General features: G+C 42.4%; 1 protein-coding gene across 2 annotated transcripts in view; it reads right to left on the reverse strand.

Annotated features, from left to right (window-relative positions):
• SYN1 (synapsin I) overlaps positions 1-21394 on the reverse strand; it is a gene marked incomplete at both ends in the record, with an annotated part of 42713 nt that extends 21319 nt beyond the window's left edge. For both annotated transcript variants that reach the window (XM_079727707.1, XM_079727708.1), the window contains 5 exons: positions 7797-7886; positions 8059-8215; positions 9834-9925; positions 10029-10086; positions 21018-21394. In XM_079727707.1, coding sequence (XP_079583833.1) covers positions 7797-7886; positions 8059-8215; positions 9834-9925; positions 10029-10086; positions 21018-21394 — 774 coding nt within the window. The remainder of the gene's footprint in view (positions 1-7796; positions 7887-8058; positions 8216-9833; positions 9926-10028; positions 10087-21017) is intronic.

The raw sequence follows: 21394 nt of genomic DNA on the forward strand, positions 1-21394 counted from the left end.
CTGCACCCTTTCTCCTTCAGTGGAGCCAACCTGCACAGTGAGACAATGTGGTGAGGCACCTCCTGTGGGTAAAAGGCGTGTAAATCCAGACCCTTCTCCCTCCATTTTCCTGCCTGTGATCTTGAACCAGTCAAGGGCGACCCTCTCTCCATGGCCTCTGTTCCTCTCAGGCTCACATCCCCCCTTCTCCCAGAGATGCAGGAAGGAGGAAAGTGTGTGAAGTAAACTCTGAAGAAGCCCCAGATGAAGTGACACAGCCAGGAAATTTCAGAATAACAAAACTCTGGGGGAATTTCATGACATTGAAAACACAAAGGATCCAATGTGGAAGGCTGATCCAAACTTGGCAAGGAGGATGACAATTTACAAAGCATAGAAATAATGTTGGCTCCCTGTAATCAGGTATGCCATGAAAAGAAGGCAGTCACTGCTCACGCTACTGTTGATAAGTTTATTATAAAGAAATAAAACAATTTAATTCTAAAAAAAAATAGAAAGTATCAGGGGAATTCCCTGGCAGTTCAGTGGTTAGGACTTGGCGCTTTCACTGCTGGGGGCCCAGGTTTGATCCCTGGTTGGGGAACTAAGATCCCACAAGCCGTATGGTATAGCCAAAAAAAACCCCCAAAGAGTATCAGTATGAACACATTTCATATATATGTATATATAAAATTTCATATGTATATATTTCATATATATATAATGAAATTTCCTAAGCTCTGCACAATGAGAGGATCTAGAAGCAAGGACATTCCAGTAGCAATGAGTACATCTAGCTCCCAGATCCTCGCTTTGAAATACCATTATCCTAGGGTTGTGAAAGAACAAGATATGCCTGGAGGTGATGTTGGCAGAAATGCCAAGTAAGGGCCTATAAAAATCCTCTCCTCCATAAAAGCAATGAGAATATTGGTAAAAATTGTCACAATCAATTTTATCAGAACTCTGGAAACTGACCAGAGGTTTACAATAATTCAGGAAGCACTTATTGAATAAAAAGGCTGAATCTCACTAAGAACAGTAAGTTTTGTGGCATTTGAACTTTTCCTGTTCCCATTCTCTTCTTCCCACTTCCACAAGAGATTTTAAAATCAACACCCTTGCAATTCTGATGAAAACACAGCAGGCTGGCTAGCAGCCAATGGAGGAAACAGAACAGGGTAGGAGTTCCTCCAAAGCCCCATTCCCAGAAACTATCTTTATTTGACCTGTATGGCACTTCCCCAGAAAATTCCATTCACAGGACTTGTCTATTTGACCTGACTCAGAATTCACCTGGTGTGAACAGTTTTTCTTGGGGGTGCTTTTCAAAAATAATCAGCAGCAATTGTTAAACACAGCAGCTGTTTGAGGCAACGATTACAGTTAAGACAATCAACAAGCTGACCAAAACCTAACAGAAAAATCTGAGTAATAAAACATTCATAGGAGGCTTTGAAAGTTCTGACATATTCCTAGGAATCTAGAAAGCCATAAATATGCATAATGCTGTGTGGATGCCTAGGATCTCTGGCTGACCTTGAGGCTCTGCACAGGCAGGAAGTAAAGGCTAAGGCAAAGTTGTAAATAGCCTGCCTGAACATTGAAGGCATGCCCCCAACATGCCCTCAGAGCTCATCAGCAAAGGCTGGGAGACTTACTATATCCAAGTGTTTAAAGAAATATCTGTCCAATCATTAGTTGACCACTAAGCTAATAAAGCAGAGACTTCAATGACCATATATGACAAAGAATACAGACTTTACAGAATTAGTTCAGGAAAGTCCCTAAAAAACCCCCCAAAGAACAACAAAAGCAAACCCTGGGGAGGAGGGGGAATCTGAATTCCAGAGTTGTCACATTATATAATTTAAGATATTCAGTTTTCAACTAAAATTTATAAGACATGCGAAGAAACAATAAAGTATGACCCAAACACAGAAAAATAAAGCAGTCAGTAGACACTGTCCCTGAGGAAGTCCAGATGTTGGAATTAATAGACTATAAATCAACTACTTGGAATATTTTCAAAGAACTAAAGGAAACCATGTCTAAAGAACTAAATGAAAGTATAAGAATGGTGTTTTAACAAATAGAAACTATCAATAAAGAGATAGAAATTATAAAATAATAGAAATTCTGGAATTGAAAAACACAATAACTGAAATGAAAAATTCATTACAGGGGCTCAACAGTAGATTTGAGCTGTCAGAGGAAAGAATCAGCGAATTTGAAGATAGGTCGACTGAGATTATCCAATCTGAGGAGCAGAAAGAAAACAATAAACAAAATGACTGGAGCCCCAGAGGCCTGTGAAACACCACAAGCATGTCAACACACACATATTGGGAGTCCTAAAAGGAGAGAGAAAAGAGAAAAGTGAAATAAAGAATATTTGAAGGAATAATGGCTGAAAACCTCCCAAATCTGATGAAAAAGATTAATCTGTACATCCAAGAAGCTCACTGAACTTCAAATAGGATAAATCATAGAGATCTACATCTAGGCGCATCAGAAACAAACCTATAAAAGTGAAAGACAAAGAGAGAATCTTGAAAGTAGTAAGAGAGAAGTGACTTTTCACATACAAAGGATCTTCAGTAGGACTGACAGCTGATTTCTCATCAGAAACCTTGGAGGCCAGAAGGCAGTGGTAGAACATATTCAAAGCACTGAAAGAAAAAGACTGTCAACTAAGAATTCTATATCCTTCAAAACTATATTTCAAAAATGAAGGAAAAGTTAAGACATTCACAGATAAGCAAAAACTTAGATAATGTGTCACTAGCACACTTCTCCTACAAGAAATACTAAGAGAATCCTTCAGGCTGAAGTGAAATGACACTAAACAGCAACTCACATTCACATGAAGAAATAAAGAGCACCTGTAAAGGTAACTACATAGATAAATATAAAAGACAGTGTGAATGCATTTTTTATTTGTAATGCTTTTTTCCTCCTGTCTGATTTAAAAGATAACTGCATCAAGCAATAATTATAAGTCTATACTCATGGGCATATGATGTGTAAAGATGTAATTTGTATGACAATAATAGCACAAAGGCAGAGTGAGGGAATAAAGCTATAAAAAGGCAAAGTTTTTTTTAATACTATTGAAATTAAGTTGGTTTTAATTAAAATGAGAGTGGTATAAATTAAAATGTTAATTGTAATCCCCAGGGAAACTACAAAGAAAATAATTTTTTAAAAAACATGGAAAAAGAAACAAGAGAATTAAAATGGCACACAGGAAAAGATTTAACACATAAGTATGCATTAATGGAGGAATACAGGAACACAAAAGGCATAAGAAATATAGAAAACAAATAGCAAAATTACGAGCATAAATTCTACCTTATCAGTAATTACACTAAATGTAAATTAATTAAACACTCCAATTAAAAGGCAAAATAGGTGAAAAACATGACATAATTATATGCTGTCTATAGGAGACACACTTTAGATTCAAAGATACAATTAACTTGAAGGTAAATGAATGGAAAAAGTTTTACCATGCAAATTGTAACACAAAGAGAGCTGGAATGGCTATACTAACCTCAGATAAAATAGACTTTAAAACAAAAATTGTTACTAGAGATAAAAAAGGACATTTTATACTGATAAAAGGGTCATTCCATCAAGAAGATATAACAATTATCAACATATATGCTAACAACAGAGACCCAAATACATGAAACAAAAAAAACAGGCAGAACTGAAGGGAAGAAATAGACAATTCAATAATAATTGTTGGGACTTCCCTGGTGGCACAGTGGTTAAGAATCTGCCTGCCAATACGGGGAACACAGGTTCAATCCCTGGTCCAGGAAGATCCCACGTGCCGTGGAACAACTAAGCTCGTGCACCACAACTACTGAGCCTGTGCTCTAGAGCCCGTGAGCCACAACTACTAAGCACATGCACTGCAACTACTGAAGCCCGTGTGCCTAGAGCCCGTGTTCTGCAACAAGAGAAGCCACTGCAATGAGAAGCCCACGCACCACAATGAAGAGTAACCCCCGCTCGCTGCAACTAGAGAAAGCTCATGCACAGCAACAAAGACCCAATGCAGCCAAAAAATTTAAAACAAGCAAAAAAACAATAATTGTTGGAGATTTCAATACTTCACTTTAAATAATGGATAAAACAACTAGACAGAGGATAAACAAGGAAAGAGAAGACCCAAACAACACTATAAACCAACTAGACCTAACAGACATCTATAGAACATTCCATCCTACAACAGCAGCATACATATTCTTCTCAAGTGTACATAGAACATTCTCTAGGACAGACTATATGTTAAGCCACAAAACAAATCTCAATAATGTAAAAGAGCTGAAACATACAAAGTATGTTCTCTGACCACAACTGAATGAAATTAGAAACCAATAACAGAAGGAAATTTGGGAAATTCACAAGTATGTGGAAAGTAAACAACACACTCCTAAATAACCAATGGGTCAAAGAACTCACCATGAAAATTAGAAGATACTTTGAGATGAATGAAAATGAAGACAACATACAAAAATTGCTTATAAGGAAATTTTAGCTGTAAACTTCTACATTTAAAAAGAAGAAAGATATCAAATCAATAACCTAATCTTCTTAAGAAACTATACAGAAAACAAAAACAAACACCAGAGCAAGCAGAAGGAAAGAAGTAATAAAGATTAGAGTGGAAATAAATGAAGTTGAGGATAGAAAAACAATAGAGAAAATCAATGAAACCAAAAGTTGGTTCTTTGAGAAGATCAACAAAATAAGCAAACTTTTAGACTAAGATTTTATTTATTTATTTATTTATTTAAACTAAGATTTTAAAAAAGAGAAAACTAATTACTAAAATCAGGAATGAAAGAGACATAACTACTGACCTTAGAGAAATAAAAAGGATTATAAGAGAACACTTTGAACAATTCTATGCTAACAAATTAGAAAACCTAGTTGAAATGGACAAATTTCTAGGAAGACACAAACTCCAAAACTAATTCAAGAAGAAATGGAAAATCTGAATAGACCCACAATAAGTGAAGAGATTGAATTAGTATTTAAAAGAACAAAAAAACTTCCTACAAAGAAATACCCAGGACCAGATGTCTTCACCAGTGAAGTATGCCGAACATTTAAAATAAAATTAACACTAGGGACTTTCCTGGAGGTCCAGTGGTTAAGACTCCATGCTTCCACTGCAGGGGGCGCAGGTTTGATCCCTGGTCGGGGAACTAAGATCCCACATGCCACATGGCACAGCAAAAAAATTTAAAGATTTTAAAAATTTAAAAATTAAAAATAGGGGGCTTCCCTGGTGGCGCAGTGGTTGAGAGTCCGCCTGCCGATGCAGGGGACACGGGTTCGTGCCCCGGTCCGGGAAGATCCCACATGCCGCGGAGCGGCTGGGCCCATGAGCCATGGCCGCTGAGCCTGCGCATCCAAAGCCTGTGCTCCGCAACGGGAGAGGCCACAACAGTGAGAGGCCCGCGTATCGCAAAAAAAAAAAAAAAAAAAAAAAAAATTTAAAATAAAATAAACCCTAATCTTTCATTAACTCTTCCTACAAATAGAAGAGGAGGGAACACTGTCCATTTCATTCTATGAGGCTACTATTACCCTGATACCAAAACCAGACAAAGACATCATAAGAAAACTACAGATCAATATCCCTTATGATTATTGATACCATAATTTTCAATAAAATACTAACTGAATCCCATAGCATATAAAAAGGATTATATGTCAGACCAAGTGGTATCTGGCCCAAGAATGCAAGTGTGGCTCAATTTGCATGAAAATCAATTAACGTAATACACCATATTCATAGAATAAAGGACAAAAAGCCGTATCATATCAATAAACATAGAAAAAACATTTGACAGAGTCCAGCATCCTTCCATGATAAAAACACTTCAACAAATAAAGAATAGAAGGGAACTTCATCAACACTTAGGTAGCAGTTAATAAATGTCAGATGCACTGTTGTAACCACTTTATGTTCATTAAATAATTTAATTCTCACATTAACTCTGTAAGGCAGGAACTATTATTACCCATATTTTACAGATGGGAAAACTGAGGCACAGAGCATTTAACTAACATTTCTTATGTTTGGAAGCTAATAAGTTGTGGAGCTAGGATTACAATACAGAAATTCTGACTACAGGGTCCATGTTCTTAACCGTAGCCAGCTATACTGTCTCTCAGTGAATGTAAAATAATAATAATGATAAACAAACTTGGTTTCCTAAGAACTAATGATTTGATCTTCATCTGTTAGTAAACTTAATTCATATCGCTGTCGACTTATATCAGTGACCATAATTTGTAATACTTGTAAGAATTTTTAATATTAGTACCAATGTTTATTTAAGTTGGTAAAGCTGGGTCAATATTGATATTTAATTGTAATTTAATTCATAAAACTGGTGATCATTTATATAAGTAAACATAATTTGTAACATTGTAAAAAACTTGTTAAATTAGTTATAAAACTTGATGGCATTGGTAATGGTGATTCAATTTCTTTTTTTTTTCCAATTTCTATTTGTAACTAAAACCTGATTCATAACTGTGGTACTCATAATTTATACTAGTAAACATAACTTTAATATTAGTAATTGCTTATGATATCAATTGGATGTTAACCATATTAATAATGATTTCTGTTAGTAACTGTAGGATAGCTCAAAACATAGGTACTCATAATTTATATTAGTAATCTTAATTTGTAACATTGGCAGTAATTTGTAACAGTACTTTACAATGTTTGTACTAATAGTTTAATTTCTTTTAGTAATTATAACTTAATTCACAACATAGGTACTAATCACTTATATTGATGATCTTAATTTGTAACACTGTAATAAATTGTAATCTTAGTTGTAATATTTGATGACATTAGTAATGATAATACAGTTTTTATTATTAAGTATAATATAATTCAAAACAAGGACTTATAATTTAGATTAGAGCATAATTTATAATATTGATAATAATTTGTAATAATAGTTATAATCTTCAATGATACTAGTAATAATTACTCAGCTTCTATTAGGAACTATAATATAATTTAATTCGTAACATTGGTACTCACAATTTTTTATCAATAACAGTAATTTGTAATACTGGTTATAATTTATAATATTAGTGATTATATTTGTGGTAAAAGTAGCCAACAATCCAATTTTCTATTTGTATGCAATCTAATTTTTAACATGGCTACTGATAATTTTTATTGGCAATCCTAATTTGAAACACTATTAACAATTCTATCAGGAGGAATATTTGGTAATGTTAGTAACAGTGACTTGATTTGTATATGTAACATAATCTGATGTGCATCATTTTTTTTAAGTCTTTATTGAATTTGTTACAATATTGCTTCCGTTTTATGTTTTGGTATTTTGGCCGTGAGGCATGTGGGATCTTAGAATTATGGAACGCTTCATGAATTTGCATGTCATCCTTGAGCAGGGGCCATGCTAATCTTCTCTGTATCGTTCCAATTTTAATATATGTGCTGCCGAAGTGAGCACTATAATCTGAATCATTACATTAATTCTGCTAATTTACATTAGAAATCAGTTTTTTAATACTGGTGAGAATAGATACTATAACAGGATCAATGATTTAATCACACTTGTAACTACATAGTAAATTCCTGGTAGTAATAAACCCTATCACGAAGCAACGTCACCCTCCATGTGCATGTGCCGGCTGCACTTTCTGATAGCATACCACTGGTAATACATCCATTGGCAATACTATTGCAATAGGCATGATGCTTTTCCCTCCAGCTCACTCCCTTTCCCCAGACTCACCATCTCTTTGTGATTGGGGTAGAAGGTCTGATCGATTAGAGGGAATTCCTCTGTCCCCAGTTTCTTGTGCAGTCGAACCATCTGAGCGAACTATGAGAGGCAGGAGAGACAGGTCAGCAAGTCCCTTTACCTGGAGGGAGTCTCCAAGCTGGGACTCCAAGCTTCCAAACTTCCTCCGTTCCCCCAGATCACAGTGGTTTCAAGCTCCCACATGCATGTATGAGCTGTTCCCTCTGCCAGTAGCACCCTTCCTGTCACTTACCACCCAGGGCTTGTCACAGAAGTTGTAGACAGAATGCAAAGAGTTAACGCTGGGGATTCCGGCATACTGCAGCCCAATGACCAAACTGCGGTAGTCTCCATTCCGTGCCATGCTGAAGGCATGCTGGCGGATCAGCACGAAGTCTGGTTTCAGAGACCTGGGGTGGCAAGGGTAGAGTGTAGATGGTCCTCCCAGAAGCTCCCCACCACCTTTAGAATAAAGGTCAAGTCTTGAAATCTCCACAGCTCCTAGAAACTACACAATGGTTTCTCACCTCAGCCACATACACAAGCTGTTCCCTCCACCACATGTGCCCTTCCTACCCTTTCCTCATCTGGTGGCCCTCTTAAGCCTTTCCTGCCTGCTCCTCTCCTCACCAAGGTGAGCTCGCAACTTGCCCGCTCAGCTCTCACAGCTCCCAGTCACATAGGATGCTGCCCAGAATAAATTCCAGCCTCAGGGCCTCTACATGGGCTATTCCCTCTGCCTGAAACGCTTCCTCCCTAGATTTCTACATGCCCCACTCCTCCACCTCCTTCAGGTCTTTCCTCAAATGTCTCTCACACTACTGGTCTACCCCCAACCAAACTGCAGACCCTTCCCCAATCACTTCACCAATCCCTACATCCCTTTGCTGATATTTTTTTCTTAGCACTTTGACATTTTCTTCTTTATTTGTTTATTGTGTGTATCCCACAGTAGAATGTAAGCTTCATGAGAGCAGAGGGTTTTTGTCTTTTTTGGGGTCTGTTTTGTTCACTGCCAGGACCTCAACATGTACAACAGCTCCTGGCACACAACAGATACTCAATAAATATTTGTTGAATGTAAAATGCTGAGAGCAGCACCTGGCATGCAGTAGATGCTCAAGAAATGTTTGTTGAATTAATATTTGGTTGGCCAAAAAGTTCGTTTGGATTTTTCTGTAAGATGTTATGGAAGAACACGAATGAACTTTTTGGCCAATCCAATAACTGAAAAGTTTGGCTTGTGGTCTTCTGGGATCCTTGGCTCTTCTCCAGAAGAGAAGTTATCTCCTTACATTCTGTGCCTACGTTCTTTTTCTAAAAATTGTAATATAATGGGCACGTTATATGTCAATTATTGTATAAGTTTAAGGTGTATAACATGTTGATTTGATACATTTATATATTATAATATGATTGCCATTGTAGCACTAGTTAGTACCTCTACCATGTCACATAATTATTTCTTTTTTCATGGTGGGAATAATTAAGATCTGGTCTTTTAGCAGGTTTGCTGATTATGATACAATATTGTTGTCTGTATCCACCATACTGTGGATTAGATCTCTAGGATTTATTTATCTACCAGTTGCAAGTTTGTACTCTTAAACAACATCTCTCCTATTCTTCCACCCCACTCCCCAGCCTCTGGCAATCACCTTTCTACTCTCTGTCTCTATTAGTTTGGCTCTTTCAGATTCCACATATAAGTGATAGCATACAGTATTTCTCTTTATCTGTCTGATTTATCTCACTTAGCATAATGTCAAGATCCATCCACGTTGTCACAAATGGCAGGATTTCCTTCTTTCTCATGGCTGAATAACATCCCATTGTGTGTGTGTGTGTATGTGTGTGTGTGTATCACTTCTTTATCCATTCATCTGTTCATGGATACTTAGGTTGGCTATTGCAATGTGCCTAAGTTCTTGCTCACAGAAGGATGGGAGGGGAGGTGGGGACTCTCCCTCAGCTCTAAGGGAGCCCTATGCCTCCCCCATAACACCAAGGTAACCTTTTTACACTCACCGCACAACCTTCACCCCATTCCGAAGAACTTCCATGTCCACAGAGAATCCACCATTGGCATGAGCCACGAGGTTGAGATCAGAGAATTCAGCCTGGGAAGAAAAAAAAATCAGGGATTCACTCACATCACACAAAAAAGACCACTCAGTTTGCAGTCTGGACAGTTGACCCCCATGTCCACCTGCCCCAACTGACCTGTTCTACTTTAATGTCAATTTCTCCATGGATCTTTTTCCCTTTGAAGTATTTCGCCCTGAAGAGGAAAAGCAGAGCACATCCGTCAATACTCCAATCTCAGGAAGACAAAACCCAGGCTGGTCCTTTGACCCCTTTGCCCCTCCAGTGCCACTAGAGAAACTATAATGTGATTTATAATTGTTGAAATGCTTTGAAAAACCTAACAGCTCTTTGTGAACAATGAAGTCTGTTGTAATCCTTGTGGAGTTATGTAAATGTCAAAGGACATTGCAAACTATAAAACAAGTTCTTAAAACACAGAGAGCAGGCATTTCCCAAAGTACGGTCTGCTTGTCACACTGCTATCTGAAAGGCTTTGCAAAACAAGGAGTGCTTTGTAAAGTGTAACATACTTTGAAATTGCATGGAGGTTTGTAAATGGCAAAGAACCTTAGGGGGTATATATATATGGAGTGTGCCCAGGTATGTGTCAGCACCTATGTCTGCTTGTGTGGCCTGAAGCATCTCTCTGCTCTCTAGCCCTTTCCCAAGGAAGAACACATTCACCATGTGTGGTTGTGCACTGAGAGGGACACAGCAGCCATGAGTGGGCAGCTGCATTAGAAAAGGAGGAGCAGATTGAGGGGTGCAGGCTGGTGGGGGTTCTACAGAAGCCAGAGTCAGCCATGATGAGGGTGAGGAGGAATGCAGCTGAGGATGAGGGGAAGCCACAGGAGCAGAGAGGCGTAGGAACAGCAGTAGACACATCACGAACTGCTAAGTCACTGTCCCTGGGCCCATTCCCATATGGGCTTCTCCCCCAGGCCCAGGATTCCTTCCTGACAGGCTTCTCCACAGACAGAAGCTCATCCCCAATCAGGTTTCCCGTAGAAGAAGGCTGAGGGGATGAGCCACTCCTGGGATTGCCTACATGCACACAATCAGGGTCTCTGATATACACAGCACAACCAGCCCTAGTGATTTCACTGACATACCCCTAAGACCCCAAGCACAGCTATTTTCTCCTCTCTCTCCCTCTTCCCTCCTACCCCCTACTCCATCACTGACACTGTCCCCTCACAGATGTTGGAAGAGAATCTCTTAGACCTGTGCATTTTTCATTTAGAAAATGATGGTGATCGTATGATATCGCTTATATGTGGAATCTAAAAAAATGGTACAAATGAACTTATGTACAAAACAGAAATAGACTCACAGACGTAGAAAACAAACTTATGGTTACCAAAGGGGAAAGGTGGGGAGAAGGGATCAATGAGGAATTTGGGATTGACATATACATGCTACTGTATATAAAACAGAGAACTAGTAAGGACCTACTGTATAGCACAGGGAGCTCTACTCAGTACTCTGTGATGACCTATATGGGAAAAGAATCTAAAAAAGAGTGGATATGTGTATATGTATAACTGATTCACTTTGCTGTACACCTGAAACGAACACAATATTGTAAATCAACTATACTCCAATAAAAATTTTTTTAAAAAATTAGATGAATGGAAAAAGAAATAAATAAAAGTTATATATATATATATATATATATATACACTACTTTTTGACCATATATGTAGTGGATACTGTGGTGTATATATATGATATATATCACTTTTTTAAACTTTTTTGACCATAAATGTAGTGGATACTGTGGTGTTCTGCTCAGATCTCTTCAGGGCCAATGCACCCTGAATATCAGCTGAAAGATCAGAATATCAGTTGAAAGATCACAGCTGTGTCCCCTTGGGAATTGTCTTCTGTCACAGAGCACTTCCTTGGCCAAGGTTATACTTACTTACTGGCAGCCCATGGCTGATATCTGGTCTATGAGTGAGTACAAAGGCCAGCCTCTTTGCCTCAATATAGGCTGACTCTGAAGGGCCATCCTAGCTCTAGAGCTCCCCCTTAGGATCAGCTGAGGCCTTGGATGCAACCGCACTGGGGACCCACTTCTCCCTCTGCTCAACCTTGCCCTCCTTACAGGTGCTGTTTCCAAAGGGACTCCCCTATAAGCCTGTGCATGCAATTCTCTGCCTCAAAATCTGTTTTCAGAGACCCCAACCTAAAACAGTGGGCCAGAGAATTCAAACCACAAAGAAGACTCTACTGCCTTTCTGGAGCTGGGCCACCCAGCAGCCAGCAGGCAATAATGAAGCATCATTTGTGGGGGTGGAGCACAATAGTCCCTGACGTGCTGTAGCAACACAAAGCGCCCTGTGACATGTCTGCGCTGTGGTGCAAGCAGGATGCCACTTGAACCATATGATCTGACAAACCCTATGATACTGGAGATGTCTGTAGTGAGAAAAGATGCAGTGTGGAGTTGATTCTCCTGAGTGGGAGACTTATAGTGCAGGCCTATGGGGTTTTGAAGCAGCAGTAACTTTAACTGATGGTGGACTGTAATGAGATATGAGTGGAAGGGAATGCACTAGCTGGTGAAATATTCCTGGTACTAGAGAGGTGTGAGGGAAATGGTAACCAGACTTGGGTGACTATTCGCTAAACACCCTTGATTAGCTGAAGAAAGATATGGCATGCTCAGGGTGAATAATCACCAATTCAAAGCAAAATGTAAAAGGCAGAAGACCTCCTTGGCTGTACTTAAGGAAACCCCAATCTTCTGCAACCAGAGGGCAGACAGAGGAGAAGATCAGACTTAGGACTTAACTGTAAGTGTAGTACAACTTCAGAGAAGGTTGAATTCTCAGGCCCAGTACATCTCTTATGCCATGCTCAGGGCCCTAAATAAGGACAGGAGTGGAGCTCTGAGATTGTGATGGGGATATCTGGGAAGATGCATGTAACACCTTGAACTTACAGATTCACCTGAACCCACTGGATCTGCTGGAGTAGCCCATTCCTTGTTAGAATACAGAAACTTCCCTCTGCTTGAAAATAATGCAGAGGCCTAGAACGAAGCATATGTCTTACAAAACAATTCTTACCCCTTTCAGAATCAACTTCCCTTCCCCTCTCGGCAACCAGATCAATAACCAGGGTCAAATCCTAGCACAACCTGACTGGAGAGGTTCTAAGCTTGCAAAGGAAGGAAAGGAACGATACACAGAAGCTGAAGAATCTGGCTAACAGGTATCAGCAGGAGCTGGGAAAGCATGCCTGAGACTGGATGCTGAGGACAATGGACCAAGGGAGTGAAGCATGAACTTGGAGCACTCTCCCAGGACACAGAACTTAAAACCATGGCAAGGGCTCCAGGAAATGTTGCTGATACAATTTTGGATGACTTGTGGAAGCTTGGAAAAAACAGTGGCCCACACCAAGTGAAGTAGAAATACCAGACTTCCATGGCAGATTGTGGAGGAAAGGATCAAAGGGCTCAGAGAAGCAGATGTGTTAGAGTAGATACACAATACTTAAGTCTGGAAAACCAACCAGCTGACTCTATTCTATGGGAGTGCCCAGAGGATATACCCGACTTACAAAGTGAGGAATATGTTGGTGAGAGTGGCACCAGCCATGTTGAGAAGCACAGTGGACATAAGGTCATAAATGAAGTCCTGGCCCAGGTCCTGTTCACAGTGGGTACATTGGGTCCACAGGTCCACCTAGTGGTCACTTCCCCAGCTCACAAATACATAATTGGAATGGACATATCTGTAGTTTTCAGAACCCCTACACGAGTTCCTTGGCCTGCCAGGGCAGAGCTATGGTAGTGGGGAAGTTCAAATGGATGCCTCGGAAATTATACCCCCCTCCCCTGATCAAAACTGTAAATCAAAGACAATATTGTATCTATCCTAGGGGTGATGGTGGAAATTAGTGCTCCTCTGAAAGAGCTAAAGGACGCAGGGGTGTTAGTCCCATCATATCTCCACTGAATTAACCAGTTTGGGCTCTGAGGAGGCTGGATGGATCCTAAAGAATGTAGACTACTGTGAGCTCAACCAAGTAGTAGCCTTGATTGAAGCTGCTGTACTGGTCATGCTGTCATTGCTGGAGCAAATTAAAGGATCTCAGGTACAGCAGGTGGGCACTGACTTAGGGAATGACTGCTTTTCTATTCTGATCAGAAGAGAGGATCAGAGACATTTCACACTCATGTGGGACTGACCACAATATATATTGATGGTCTTGCCATAGGGCTATGTTATCTTTCTCACCCTATGTCATCCTATGGTCCAAGAGGACATGGACCATCTGTATATCCCAGAGAATATCACATTGGACTACTATATCGATTACATCATATTGATTGGCCAAGATGAGCAAGAGATGGTTAGCACATTGCCTTGATAAGACACATGCACTCCAGAGGGTGGGAGATAAACCCTGAAAAGACTCAGGGTCCTGCCACATTAGTGCGATTTTTAGGGATTCAGTGGGCCAAGGTATGCCAGGACAGCTCCTCCAAATAATCGCGCAAAGCACTGCATCTTGCACCTTCCACCATGAGGAAGGCCTCTTCAGGTCCAGAGGAGAGGTCTCTTTAGGTTCTGGAGACAGCGTATTCCACACCTGGAAATACTGTTCCGATCCATATTTCAGGTGACACGTAAGGCTGCCAGCCCTGAGCAGGTCCAGGCTGTGGTGTGAGCAGTCTTGCCAGTCAGGGCATATGATCTGGCAGATCCTACGATACTGGATAGTGGGGAAAATGCAGTGTGGAGCTTATGGGATGCCTGGAGTTCTGGAGCAAGGCCATGCCATCTGCAGCACAGAATTACACAGCTTTTGAGAAACAAATCCTGGTGCAGTACTGAGCCCTGAGACAGACAGAATGCTTGACCGTGGGGTACCAAGGAACCACGTATCCTGGTGCCTATCATGAGCTGGGTCCTGCCAGGCCCACCAAGTAATGAAGTCAGATGGGCCCAGGAGCCAGGATCGACCCCAGGCAGGACCATGCAAGCTGCCTGAGCAAGTAACCCGGATGCCCGTGTCATCCACACTGTTGTGTTAGTGTCTCCCTCATCTCACTAAGGGAACACCTTACAACCAGCAGATGAAGGAAGAAAAAGCCTAAGCTTGGTTCACAAATGGGTTGGCTTGGTACGTGGGTGGAAGCCAAAAATGGACAGTGACGATGCTATAGCCCCACTCGGAGAGGTCTTGAAAAACAGTGGCAAAGCTCCCAATGGGCAGAGCTTTGGGCTGTGCACCTGGTCATCTATTTTGTGGGGAAAGAGAAGTGACCCAAGATTCGAATACATATTCACTGATGGGCAGTGGTAAATGGCTTGGCTGATTAGACAGAGGCCTTGAATGAACAATATTGGAAGATCAGGAAGAGGAGGTCTGGGACACCAAAATGTGGGTGGACATACGGGAGTGGAGATGAAACAGAGTGAGTGTGTTAACACCCACCAGATAGTATCCACCCTGGAAGTGGCACTAAGCAACCAGGTAGACAGAATGACTCAGCCAGATGATGTCAGCCAGCTTCTAGAATCAGCCAGTGCTGGCAGATGGGCACACGTATGAAGTGGCAAGGGTAACAGAGATAGAGGCAGCATGTGAGGCCTACGGCATTATTGCTGAATGTCCAACCTGCCAGCACCAGAGACCAATATTGAGTCCCTGACACAGCACCATCCCTCAAGAAGACCAACCGGCCACTCCATGGCAAACTGACTACACTGGGCTCCTTCCACTCTGGAAAGAGTAATGACTGATTTTGACTGGAATATTCTATATATGGGTTTGCCTTTCCTGACTACAGGACCTTAGCCAGCAGCCCTGTCCAAGGGCTTACATAATATTTGATCCACCAGTATGGGATCCCGCATAACATTGCATCAAACTGAAGGACACACTTTACAGCAAAGGAAGTGCAAAAGCAAGCCCACGACCATGGAATCAACTGGTGACATTATATACCGCGCCACCCAGAAGCTGCTGACCTGATAGAGTGAAAGAACAACCTGGTGTAGCCACAGCTAAGACCTAAGCTTGGTGGTGATACCGTGCAGGAATGGGATACCATCCTCCAAAACACGGTGTACACGCTAAATCTGTTGTTTGTGCTGTGCTCTTTAGAGGTAGAATACACCGGTCTGGGGACTCGGAGGTGAAAGTAGGAGTGGCCCAGCTTACCATCAATTCCAGTGATCCACTTTTGGAATGTGTGCTTCCTGTTCCCTCAGGGTTCTGCAAGGTTAGAGGTCCTGGTTTTCCAAGGGGGAACACTGCTACCAGGGGACACAGCAAGAATCCCATTACCTTCTAAGCTTTGACTGCTACCAGGACACTTCAGGCTTCTCATGCCAACGGAACGGAAGACGAGTCACTGTCTTGGCAGGGGCACGTGACCCTAATCATCACGAGGAGATAGGGCTGTTGTTACACAGTGGGGGCAGGGAGGAATATGTTTGGCCCCCAGGCGATCTGCTTGGGCATCTGTCGGTACTCCTTGCTTAACACTGATGGCAAATGGACGAGTACAGCAGCCACAGCCTGGGGGGATGGGGACCAGGAGCTCAGGGATCCCTCAAGGATGAGGGAATGGATCACTCACCAGATAAGCCACTGAGACCAAGGAGGGGGGAGCTAGCCGAGGGTGAGGGGAATCTAGAATGTGAGGTAGAGGAAGGAAACAATGCATCATTTACTTATGCCACATTTATCAACTATGGCAGTGGAGGCTGTAGTTTGTCCAACTAACTGTGTTCTTTCAAGTGTCTCCCAGAAAGCAAGATCAATTAGAATCCTGGAAACGCTGTTCCCAGATGGGTGAACTTACTTCTAAAAAGCAAGTGAATCTGAGCAGTCCAGGGGGTAGGCTGTGCGCTCCACCCCGATCTTCACACTCCTCCTTCTTGTCACATCTGTCCCCCAGCTTCTGGGAATACCTGCTGCTGAAGGCTCACAGTGCTGTCCGTCCCTGGGAACTGCCCTCTGCAGCAGGGACTCACCTTCTGCAAGATTATGCCTCCTCCCAGAGGGCAGCCTGCAGCCAATGACTTACTGATGCAGGACTACAAAAGCCTGGCCACCCCATCTCAACTGGGACAACTCTGAAGGGTCATCCCAGCTCCAGAGCTCCCCAGATGATCGGACAACTGTTGTGAAGCATCACAGCTCAGCCTTTCCTTCTGCCAAATCCTGCTTCCCCCACTCCTCCCCTGCAACAGGTGTTATTCCCAAGAGCTCTCTCCGATCAATCTGCACACAAATCTCAGAGTCTCAGGGTCTGCTTCCAGGAAAGTCTAAGAAAAGAAGCCACAAGAAGAAATATATAACCCACTATATACACATTTACATAATAACCCATCCTATATATGTAATATATATTATATAAGACATATAATGTTGTACAGAAAATTTAATATAGGATGTCTTATATAACATATTGCATATTATATATTATGTGTTACAGTACCTAGAATGTGTATAAATATGCATATATTAGAATGAAAGTTTCAGTAAATAATTACCTTTAGTATTTGCAATGGAGTCTGATATTTCCTATTCTATTCCATTTCATGAAGAAAAACATACACATATATATGTATTATATACTATAAACTCATCATATAACAAATGTATTAGAGAATATACATAATATATATGGTACACATTATTGATTACATTTCTTGTTGGAGTAACAGTTTCACTAAATAATAATTCCACTTACTATGTGCAATATACTCTGTTACTATTTTCATGTAACGATATTATTTATCATAGTTCTACTTTCATTTCATGAAGAAAAAGAAATGCTGGTCACAAGCCAAGAGGTGACCCACAGCCTAAAAAACACTGGACTAAATTATCTGTAAAAAGAGGTGACGAGTCTCAACTCTGAGTCTGCAACTTTAAACCACACAGGACTCAAAGACCCAGGAAGGAATGAGAGTGGTGAGGTTTGGTGGGAAAGGCATCAGACTGTACTTAGGTGTACAATCCATTACAGAGTTTGCACAACTCCTCCTTTATTCCAGGCTGAAATCCCTAAGCTTGCGTGGTTCTGAATGTCTGCAAGTTGGTGACTCAGAGGTCTCTGTTCCTCACACTGAACCTGGTGTACACAGGCTCTCCCCCTTTGCCCATCCCACCCCACCTATAGCAGACACTAAATAAATGGTTGCTAGGTTGACTGGAAGAAAAGACTGGGGTGGCTGCTGGGATAAAGGAGGGCTTTCGGGATACAGAAGTGGAAGGGAAGAATTGTTCACAGAATTCAGCAGATGCTCAATAAATGCTCGCTAGACAAGTTAGGAGAAAAAAGTGGAAAACACTGGAGTTGTGATTATGGAAAGGGGAAGGGTCTTGTCAGTAGTCGGTAGATAATTAATAAATGCTTGATGGAACGAAGGAAAAGTCAGCAAAGGACCTGCCTGGAGGGTCGAAGTGAAGAAGGGAAGTCTAAAGGAGGGTAGTTACCAATATACAGCAGGGGCTTCATTAAGGTTTGTTGACTTCAATAGATCAAATTTAGCCAGGAAGATGGCATCTGTGTGAGTGGGTGTTAGTGAAGGAATTACAACATGTGTTCAATAAATGCTTTATGGATTGAGGGAGAAGAGAGTGGAGGAGTCTGCTGCGGCGAGGGGAATGTCGTTGTTTGAACAGGACACAGTAAAAGAATGATAAATGCTTTTTGGATTAATTGGGGGAAAAGGGCAGTTGGGAAGATGGCTACTATGTGGGGGAGGGAACCTAGCCCGAAAACAGTAGGTACACATCATGAGCTTTCGATTGTGTCGTGTGAAAGGCAGGATGGAGATTGTTGAAGGGGGAGTTAGGGCTACAGGAGGGGGAGAAGAGGCACTGAATATGGGGCTCTCAGTAGCATACAGCAAGTGTTCATTAAAAGATTGGTGGGGCTGAGTGGAGGAGAAAGTATGGAGAATACAGCTGGTGGTTGGGATTAGAAGGAAAGGGAACTGAGGAGGGTTCATCCTAGTATATAGTAGTGCTTAGTAGATGCCTCCCATACTCTTACACATGGAAAGTGTGCAATAAGTATCTGTAGAATGAATAAATAGAGAGAGCTCTGAAGAGAGACAAAGGCTTCTGGGTAAGGGCTCCTGGGGAGAGGGGTGACTAACCAGTAAAGAGCTGGTACTCAATAAATTCAGGCTGAAAGAGACCCCTGGAGAGAGAGCTCTTGAGACAAGGGAAGGAACTTCCAAGCTTGGCAAGAGGAAGTTGCGAATGGCTCTTATATAGTAGGTGCTCAGTAAGTGTTTACTGGCTTAAATAGAAAAAAAGGCCCTTTGGGGTACAGACTTAAGATTGGGAGAGGGAATCCTAGTGATACTGAAGGGAGTGGGAAAAGGGTAACCCTTCTAAATTTGGTTCTAGATTCATTGAAGGAAAGGACCCTGGGGAGAGGCTTTATGATCGGCACAGGTTATCCTAGGAGTAAAGAAGGGGAATCTACTTCCTACGCACGACAGGTACTGCATACGTGCTCACTGGACCCACTGGAAGAAAGGCACTTTGGGGAGGAGGTGTGACTATAGAACACACAGAAGGCACTCCATCAATGCTCACAGGAGCTATTAGAGGAAAAGGCTTTCGGGGAACGTGATTTAGAATCGAGCACCTGGCAGACAATGACTAAATGCTCACTGGATCCATTAAAAGAAAAGGTCTTTGGGGAAGGGGGTTGGCTAGAGATGGGCATATCATCACCGGATCCATTGGAGGAAAAGTCTTTGGGGGAAGGCGAATGGGGATACAGTAACTTGATTTATGTAAGCTTGATTCTCCATTCTTGGGAGGAAAGGCTTTTACGGAGAAGGCACAGAATCAGGCACACAGTGGGTGTGCCACAAATGCTCCAGGAGTGATTTTTTAAAAAGGTCTTTGGAAAGAAAGATTGAAACGGTGCACATAGTAAGTGCAGATATATGATCACTATTAATTGAAGGCAAAGGCCTTTATGGAGAAGGTCTAAGGTTGGGTCATGCAGATGGTGCTCAATATATACAGACTGAAGCCACTGGAGGAAAAGGCATTGGGAAAGGGGTCTGGGGCGAGGTAAACAGCAGGCACTCAATAAATGCTTGCTGAATACACCGAAGGAAAGAGCCTTTAGAGAAGGCTCACACCTTTAGATCAGGCAGTTGATAAATGCTAAGTGGGTCCACCAAAGGAAAGGTCTTTGAAGAAGCAGCTTGAGAATAGGGGATAAGGGAGTTACTGAAATGAATGCTTTCTAGATCCGTTGTAGGAAAAGGATTTGGAGCAGAGAGTCTGAAGATGAGCCCCACACAGAAGGTTCAAAAATGCTCATACAACTCATTTGAGGAAAATATGTTTGAGGAAGGGGCTTGGGGGTGGGGCATACACCAGGCACTTAATAAATGCTTCCTAGATCCTTTGGAGAAATAGGTTCTTAGAGAGGGGGACTGAGTTGGGGCACACAGAAGGCATTCAATAAAGGCTCACAGGATCCATTAAAGGCAACGCTTTGGGCGAGAATCTGGGATGGGATACACAGCAGGCACTCAATCAATGTTTAGTGAACAGTTTAAAAGGTTTTTGAGGTGAGGGCTGGGGTGCGGGCACATAACGCACTCTGGATACATGCTCACAAGATCAGAGAAGGCCTTAGGGCAAGGACCGAGGGGGACAAGACACATATCAAGCTCTCAACGAATGTTCACAAAATTCACGTAAGCCAAAGGCCTTGAGGAAGGGCTCCCAATGAGGCACACTCCAGGTACTTGATAAATGCTCACAAGATCCATTAGAGGACAAGACCTTTGGGCACGGGTTGGGGGTGCAGGGCACATCAGGCTCTTGATTGCTCACAGGATATACTGAAGTCAAGGCTTTTGGGAAGAAGGCACACAGCAGGCGCCCGATAACTGCTCCCTGTATGGATCTAGAGGGTCTGGGTGGGGAGAGGGGGGAGGCAAGGGCGGGGCACACATGAAGCGCTTCGCATAATAATTTAAAGGAAAAGGGTTTGGGTGAGGGGCCCAGGCACAGGGCACACAAGCGGCGCTCGATAATTGCTCATGATGGAACCATCTGGGGACCCAGAACCGCGGGGGGACGTCCGCAGCAGTGGCTTACCAGTCGGTGTGGGGCTCGTCGATTACCAGCAGCACCCTGGCGGCGGCGCCCCCACGGCCTGCGCCCCCAGAGCCGCCGCCCACTTGCTCGCTGAAGGTGGCGGCCGCGGCCGCCGTGGTCTGCTTGACCGCATTAGACAGCGACGAGAAGAAGCCACCGCCCCCCGAGGACCCGGGGCTAGGGGCAGCCGGAGAGGCCACGGGGGCTGCCGATGAGGCCCTCTCAGCAGTGGCGGTCGCAGGACCGGGCGTGGCTCCCGGGCTGGGGGCAGCGGGCGGCGGCGGGGGCGGCTGCGGGCGCTGCAGGTCTGTCATGTACCCATTTGGCAGATTGGCCATGAAGTTGCTGTCCGACAGGCGGCGCCGCAGGTAGTTCAT

The sequence above is a fragment of the Hyperoodon ampullatus genome, assembly GCF_949752795.1.
Source record: "Hyperoodon ampullatus genome assembly, chromosome: X".
Lineage (NCBI taxonomy): Eukaryota > Metazoa > Chordata > Mammalia > Artiodactyla > Ziphiidae > Hyperoodon > Hyperoodon ampullatus.